At 35.1% G+C, this 7,954-nt stretch overlaps 1 protein-coding gene across 2 annotated transcripts; it reads left to right on the top strand.

The window, feature by feature from the left end:
* The first annotated feature begins 670 nt into the window (after window positions 1–670).
* Window positions 671–5,782, top strand: LOC5507035 (lactadherin). 2 transcript variants are annotated; one of them, XM_032375499.2, is made up of 5 exons: window positions 671–796; window positions 2,087–2,305; window positions 2,906–3,081; window positions 4,484–4,800; window positions 5,272–5,782. In XM_032375499.2, exons 2-5 carry the CDS (start codon window positions 2,100–2,102, stop codon window positions 5,410–5,412), a joined length of 840 nt encoding a protein of 279 aa, XP_032231390.2. In that variant the 5' UTR covers window positions 671–796; window positions 2,087–2,099; the 3' UTR covers window positions 5,413–5,782. The 2 variants fall into 2 exon arrangements, with proteins under 2 accessions (XP_032231390.2, XP_001627720.3); XM_001627670.3 differs by lacking the exon at window positions 2,087–2,305 and having other exon boundaries at window positions 708–796.
* Window positions 5,783–7,954: the final 2,172 nt, after the last annotated feature.

Below are 7,954 nucleotides of genomic sequence, written 5' to 3'. Positions count from 1 at the left end.
TTTGACGACAAAATCACGCATGTTGTTCGAACTATCACAGCATCAGATGTCATGACTTGTCTTATTTAGTTCAGATAGTTTAAAGAGGATTTTCAGTCAGTTTTTTTGATGCAGTTTTCAATATTCCGTCCGAACCCGCACCCCCGACGATTTACGTCGTTAGGGTGACCAAGAGAAAACGAATCTTGACGACATACATGTTGGCCCAAACTATCACATCAACTACACTCTTATAGGAACGTCTAATTTTCAGTTGAGGCGGGTGGAAGTTCTTTTTAAGTGATGTTGCTGCCTGGAATATAGACAGCTATTGTGAAGATTTTAATTTTATTCAAATAGACTAATAAAGTATTAAAATCAGGATTACACAAAATGATAAATAATATTATTTTAGGTCGATAGTATGAACACAATTTTCTTTATTCAGTTTATTTTTAGAACGCATGTTCTTACAGTTCGTCGAAATCTCAGGTTGTACGGTATTATAAAAAAGGTTCTTATAGAAATAAGTATAGTCAGCAACTTAAAAAAACTTGGTATTGTAGGCTGAAAACATGAAGGATGTGATCTACTTTTATAAATCTGCCAAATCAGCCGAAGGCAAACCTAGAAAACGTAAAATGGAACCGAAGGTTTGTGTCAGTTGTTATGTCATGTCAAATACACACCTGTTCTTTAGAAAAACGCTCTTGCTGTGCAAGAAAATAGAAAGACGTTACGCAAAGACGTTTTAGCGCATTCTATTAGTTGAGTCGGTCAAGTGAAGCGAAACTGCTCTCCGCTACCAAAAGTGAAGGTATTGGCATTATACTTTATAGATTTGAGCTATTTCTTTCGAACTTTACAAACTTTGGCCATATTAGAAGTAACTAGTTTACTTGGACACGTCGTTCTGATTTCTTTGCGAATTTTCGCTTGACTGAGTATAGGACAAAGGAAATGTGAAATGGCTTTCTGAAATTTACTTTGTCTGGCGCAGTTTGCACAGGGCTTTGCAAGTGTGTAATCAAGTCATTGATATTATTCTTGTCGTATTTCGTTGCTCGACAAAAGTCATAACAGGCATCAGTCTTTTACTTATCTTAAATGTCAAAACTTCACTTCCAAACAATAAATTGATCAAATACAAACCCGAATTCTATAACCAATCGGAACGAGCTTTTGCTGTACCCTAAATATGTAATAATAATACACCGAAAACTGGAATTCGACTCTGCCAAATTTTCGTCTTTAATAAGACTTCTTTGATTTTTTTTATATATTCTAAATATGTCATATGTGTCGATGTGAATAATATATATCGAAAACCGCTCGATTAAAAATAACAAGGAAAAGGTAAGAAATACAAGCTGGAAATACTGTAGCTTCCAAGGTTTTTACTTCTTCTTTCTTTTGTGGCATTGACGTCTAAGCGTTTTCCTCCCGTAACATTCAGGCACAACAAACTCGCCATAGCTTTTCGTGTATTTTTTGTTTATCAGAAAAAGCAAATGTCGATTTTAGTCTCTTGCTTCAAATAATGACCTTGCCAAATTATTGCAAACTGGCGAATGAAAAAAGCCAATGATACCCTTAGCAAATCATTAAACAAGATTACGGATAAGTTTCAGAACCGCCAAATTTGTCCCCATAGTTTTTTTTTGTTTTTTTTTTGGATGACTTATACATGGTATTCGTCATGATCAAAATGTCATAGAATCAAGAATCAAGTGGTTAGCGCGCTGATAGTCGAAAATATTATAAAATGCTTTTTTTTAAATAAAAGCTAAAGAATAGAAATGAGTAGGATACTTAAAACAATAAAAGGTTAACAGAAAGTATGTGGGGGAGGGTGCTTCCCTCGAGTTAATGAAAATAAGGCGACTATAGCAAAGTTTAACATTTGTCAGTGAAGACACTCAGATTGCGTGTTTCTCAAAATAAAGCGCGCTCTAGCCAATCAGAATTGACATAGTGAGAAATGTCATCACAAAAAGTGACTGTGTTAACAACCTAGAGTTTACTGTTGACTCTAATCAATACAATGCCATTACTTTACCAGGTGCCATATGAATTTAAACACTAAATTTTTTCTTTCCGCCTATAGGTTAAGAACCGCTATGAGGTTTTTGCTGCCCCAGTTGTTTTTTTTGTTGTCGTTATGGCAACATATTTTTGCTGGCCAACGATGTGGTGATCTCTACTTCATACCAGGCTTTCTGTTGCATAACAACACCATTGTGACGACACTAACAAATGATATCGATTGCCGAGAGAGTTGCCATAGAAACAAAGATTGCTTGTCAATAAATTTTAAGGAGAAAGAGTGAGTAGTAGTTATATGGTATTAATACCTTTTTGAAAACTCTGTTCATCGTTCGAACAATACTAATAACAAATTCAAATAACGAACTAACATGATCATCCATCAACATCACCATCGTCATCATTATCATCATTTTGATCATATTATGTTATTGTTATTGCTTTTGTTGTTTCTGTTAGTGTTGTATTGTTATCATTATCGTCATCGTTATCATCATCATCATCTTCATAGCTATCATCACCGTCAACGTCATCGTTATTGTCATTGTTATCGTCATCATTATTATCATTATCGCCATCGTTATCGTTATCGTTATCATCATCATCATCATCTAAAACGCTATCATTAACGTCATCGTTATTGTCATTGTTATCATCATCATCATTATCATCATCATCATTATCATCATCGTTATTATCATCATCTTCATCTTCATCGCTATTATTACCGCCAACTACATCGTTATCGTCATTGTTATTGTCATAATCATCATAATCCTTATTATCGTCATCGTTATTATCACCGTCAACGTCATCGTTATCATCATCATCACCGCCATCGTTATCGTTATCGTCATCAACGTTTTCTGTATATCATCAGATCACGATGCGAGTTGAATGGTGCTTCACATATGACCCATCCCCAAATGATTGGTGCAGACCCCAGCGCATACTATGTTCTGGTGGAACCGCCAAGCAATTGCAGTGACGAGTTCTGTTCAAAGGAAAAAAAGTGCTTTCTGACAGGAAAAGGAGTGGCATACAAATGCGTCAAAGGTATGCTTGCGGGATCGATATAAAAAATACTAAATCGTAATTAAAGATAGGAGTTTTGACTTCTTTCCACTCAATACTAAATCCTAGTACTACTAAAATCACTAGGTTAAATCCTAGTACTACTAAAATAAATCATCTTCGGCGACCCAGGGCGACCCAGAGACCGGGAGCGAACGTACGCGCGAAGTCGAAATAAAGAGGGAAGAAGACGCCCTGGGTAACTGATCTGTTTCCAATCTAATCAGTTGCCTGACTAGAACAAACGCCTTTTTCCAATTTGCACCATCACTGATTGACAAAAACGATAAAAACTGTCTCGAAATTTACATATCAAAAGGGAAAAGAAAAACTATACACTAAAAACATTACAACAATATTGGGAAAATTCTATTGAAAGGCTCTAGATAATTCAAGGGTTGAGTCAAGTTTGAGGGATTTGTACTTGAACAGTTTATTTAATTAATCTTTGATGTACAAAATAATTCCGATCGATGAATGAAGCGCATTCGAAATGAGTAGAGCCTCGTCACAGACTAGAAGTACTACGACGTTTCTGCGGTGTAATTCGTGTCATAATGATGTTTGTAAAGTGTTACTACGCGTGAGGTCTGTCGTTCATTTATTCATTTATTCATTTATTCATTTATTCATTTATTCATTTATTCATTTATTCTCTTATTCATTTATTCATTTATTCTCTTATTCATTTATTCATTTATTCATTTATTCATTTATTCATTTATTCATTTATTCATTTATTCATTTATTCATTTATTCATTTATTCATTTATTCATTTATTCATTTATTCATTTATTCATTTATTCATTTATTCATTTATTCATTTATTCATTTATTCATTTATTCATTTATTCATTTATTCATTTATTCATTTATTCATTTATTCATTTATTCATTTATTCATTTATTCATTTATTCATTTATTCATTTATTCATTTATTCATTTATTCATTTATTCATTTATTCATTTATTCATTTATTCATTTATTCATTTATTCATTTATTCATTTATTCATTTATTCATTTATTCATTTATTCATTTATTCATTTATTCATTTATTCATTTATTCATTTATTCATTTATTCATTTATTCATTTATTCATTTATTCATTTATTCATTTATTCATTTATTCATTTATTCATTTATTCATTTATTCATTTATTCATTTATTCATTTATTCATTTATTCATTTATTCATTTATTCATTTATTCATTTATTCATTTATTCATTTATTCATTTATTCATTTATTCATTTATTCATTTATTCATTTATGCGATAATGCATTTATTAATTTTTTCATTTATTCATTTATTCATTTATTCATTTAACTGTCTTTATATCTTTATTCTATTCCTTTAATGATGCTGTGTTGTTCGCAGTCTGTGAACAAGGAGATCCCCTGGGTATGGAATCAAGCGATATAAGCGACTCTGCACTGAACGCATCAAGCTTCTTTAGCTCGGTATTCATGCCTAAAAATGCTCGCCTGAACTCACCTTCTGGTGAACTCGGCTGGATGCCGAAGGAGAACCTTGCTGGCGAGTACCTCCAGGTTGATCTGGGACGTGAGATGGAGGTCGCAAGAGTCGCTACACAGGGACGAAATGGCTTTAATCACTGGGTGACCAGTTACAAGATCACCTACAGCTCCGATCTTGAATCCTGGCAAGTGTGCAAAGAGAATGGAATAGACAAGGTACCTTTTTCTTATTTGGCGATCGCGGAGAAAAAAATGGATTTACAGTGAATTTGAAATTGCGAAATTGAAGTTCAAGATGTTTTCGTTTTTAGGAGAAATTTGATGTTGAACAACTTGAATATGACCAAAGTCTTTCTCGTGAGTCTTTTTCGTGATCTTTCCCTTTCTCTCTAAATTCAGCTATGTACCTTTTCCTAGGTGTTTTTTAACCTTAAAATTTTACATAGTAAAATATGCGCTTTTGATAAGCGCAATATAAGTTAATAAATTATTATTATTATTATTGCTATTGCTGTTGCTGTTGCTGTCGTTGTCGTCGTTGTTGCTGCTGTTGTTGTTGTTGTTGTTGTTGTTGTTGTTGTTGTTGTTGTTGTTGTTGTTGTTGTTGTTGTTGTTGTTGTTGTTGTTGTTGTTGTTGTTGTTGTGGTCTCTCTGTCTCTCTAAATTCAGATATTTTACTTTTTCTAGGTGTTTGATGGTAACGTGGACAGCGTCAACGCTGTGTACCGCTCGTTCCCATCACCCATTCTAGCACGTGGAATCCGGTTCGTCATAGTTACCTTCTTTAGTCGCCCAGCTATTAGGGTAGAGGTATACGGATGCAAGTAGATAAACAAGCAATCTCTTCAAGTTCGTTTTTGAGGGTATAATCCTAAGCCATCCTCAAGTAATAAGGGATAAGCACTGGAATGATATGTCTCTCAATGAAAGACAATTCATCTCTGTTCAAAGGATAATATTTTTTTTGCAATTATTCATTTTTATCAGCTTACACAGAAAGCTGTAATAAATCTTTTATGCCTTAGTATGACATTTGAGTTTGCGATCTAGCCATATCTGTGGAGAGAATGTCCGCACTGGAAATGCACCAAAACACATCGTCCTAATGGAAGATGTTGTCCGGATGTCTTAACACTCATCCACTTGCTGCAGATGCATGGTATAGCTAATAAAATAAAATAAAAATATTATAATATTACCGAGTCCATCATTATTATACCGAGCAAAGACCGACCGACCCACCGACATTATACCAACTCCATCATCACAATTAATACCGAGTCCATCATCAAGTCCATCATTAAATCATTATACTGGCTCCATCATCAAATCATTATACAAACTCCATTATCACATCATTGTACCAAGTCCATCATCACATCATTACACCAACTCCAACATCACATCATTATACCAAGTCCATCATCACATAATTCTACCAAGCCCATCAATCACATCATTATACCAACTCCATCGTCACATCATTATACCAACTCCATCATCACATCATTATACCGACTCCATCATCACATCATTATACCAACTCCATCATCACATCATTATACCAACTCAATCATCACATCATTATACCAACTCAATCATCACATCATTATACCGACTCCATCGTCACATCATTATACCGACACCATCATTACATTATTATACCGACTCCATCATCACATCATTATGCCGACTCCATCGTCACATCATTATACCGACTCCATCATCACATTATTACACCGACTCCATCATCACATCATTATACCGACTCCATCATCACATCATTATACCAACTCCATCATCACATCATTATGCCGACTCCATCGTCACATCATTATACCGACTCCATCATCACATTATTACACCGACTCCATCATCACATCATTATACCGACTCCATCATCACATCATTATACCAACTCCATCGTCACATCATTATGCCGACTCCATCGTCACATCATTATACCAACTCCATCGTCACATCATTATACCGACTCCATCGTCACATCATTATACCGACTCCATCGTCACATCATTATACCGACTCCATCATCACATCATTATACCAACTCCATCGTAACACCATTATACCAACTCCATTATCACATCATTTACCAACTCCATTGTCACATCATTATACCGACTCCATCATCACATCATTATACCAAGTCCATCGTCACATCATTATACCGACTCCATCATCACATTATTATACCAACTCCATCGTCACATTATTATACCGACTCCATCGTCACATCATTATACCGACTCCATCATCACATCATTATACCGGCTCCATCATCACATTATTATACCAACTCCATCGTCACATCATTATGCCAACTCCATCATCACATCATTATACCAACTCCATCGCCACATCATTATACCGACTCCATCATCACATTATTATACCAACTCCATCGTCACATTATTATACCGACTCCATCTTCACATCATTATACCAACTCCATCGTCACATTATTATACCGACTCCATCATCACATCATTATACCAACTCCATCATCACATCATTATACCAACTCCATCGTCACATCATTATACCAACTCCATCGTCACATCATTATACCAACTCCATCGTCACATCATTATACCAAATCCATCGTCACATCATTATACCGACTCCATCATCACATCATTATACCGACTCTATCGTCACATCATTATACCGACTACATCATCACATCGTTATACCGACTCCATCGTCACATCATTACACCAACTCCATCATCACATCATTACACCAACTCCATCATCACATCATTATACCGACTCCATCATCACATCATTATACCGACTCCATCATCACATCATTATACCGACTCCATCGTCACATCATTATACCGACTCCATCGTCACATCATTATGCCGACTACATCATCACATCATTATACCAACTCCATCATCACATCATTATACCAACTCCATCGTCACATTATTATAACGACTCCATCATCACATCATTACACCAACTCCATCATCACATCATTATACCGACTCCATCATCACATCATTATACCGACTCCATCGTCACATCATTATACCGACTCCATCGTCACATCATTATGCCGACTACATCATCACATCATTATACCGACTCCATTGTCACATCATTATACCAACTCCATGATCACATAATTATACCAACTCCATCGTCACATCATTATACCAAGTCCATCATCACATCATTATACCGACTCCATCATCACATCATTATACCAACTCCATCGTCACATCATTATGACAACTCCATTGTCACATCATTATACCGACTCCATCGTCACATCATTATACCAACTCCATGATCACATAATTATACCAACTCCATCGTCACATCATTATACCAAGTC

This window comes from Nematostella vectensis, chromosome 13 (genome assembly GCF_932526225.1).
Source record: "Nematostella vectensis chromosome 13, jaNemVect1.1, whole genome shotgun sequence".
Taxonomy (NCBI): Eukaryota; Metazoa; Cnidaria; class Anthozoa; order Actiniaria; family Edwardsiidae; genus Nematostella; species Nematostella vectensis.
The sequence above is the reverse complement of the archived record's forward strand: the minus strand, read 5'-3'. Positions and strand labels throughout refer to the sequence as shown.

Bases quoted from the DNA above. Each gene is read 5' to 3' on its own strand.
- LOC5507035 (XM_032375499.2), top strand. From the start codon at position 2,100: ATGAGGTTTTTGCTGCCCCAGTTGTTTTTTTTGTTGTCGTTATGGCAA. The intron at 2,306-2,905 runs GTGAGTAGTAGT...GTATATCATCAG, and splicing joins ATAAATTTTAAGGAGAAAGA to ATCACGATGCGAGTTGAATG. The intron at 4,801-5,271 runs GTACCTTTTTCT...TACTTTTTCTAG, and splicing joins AAGAGAATGGAATAGACAAG to GTGTTTGATGGTAACGTGGA.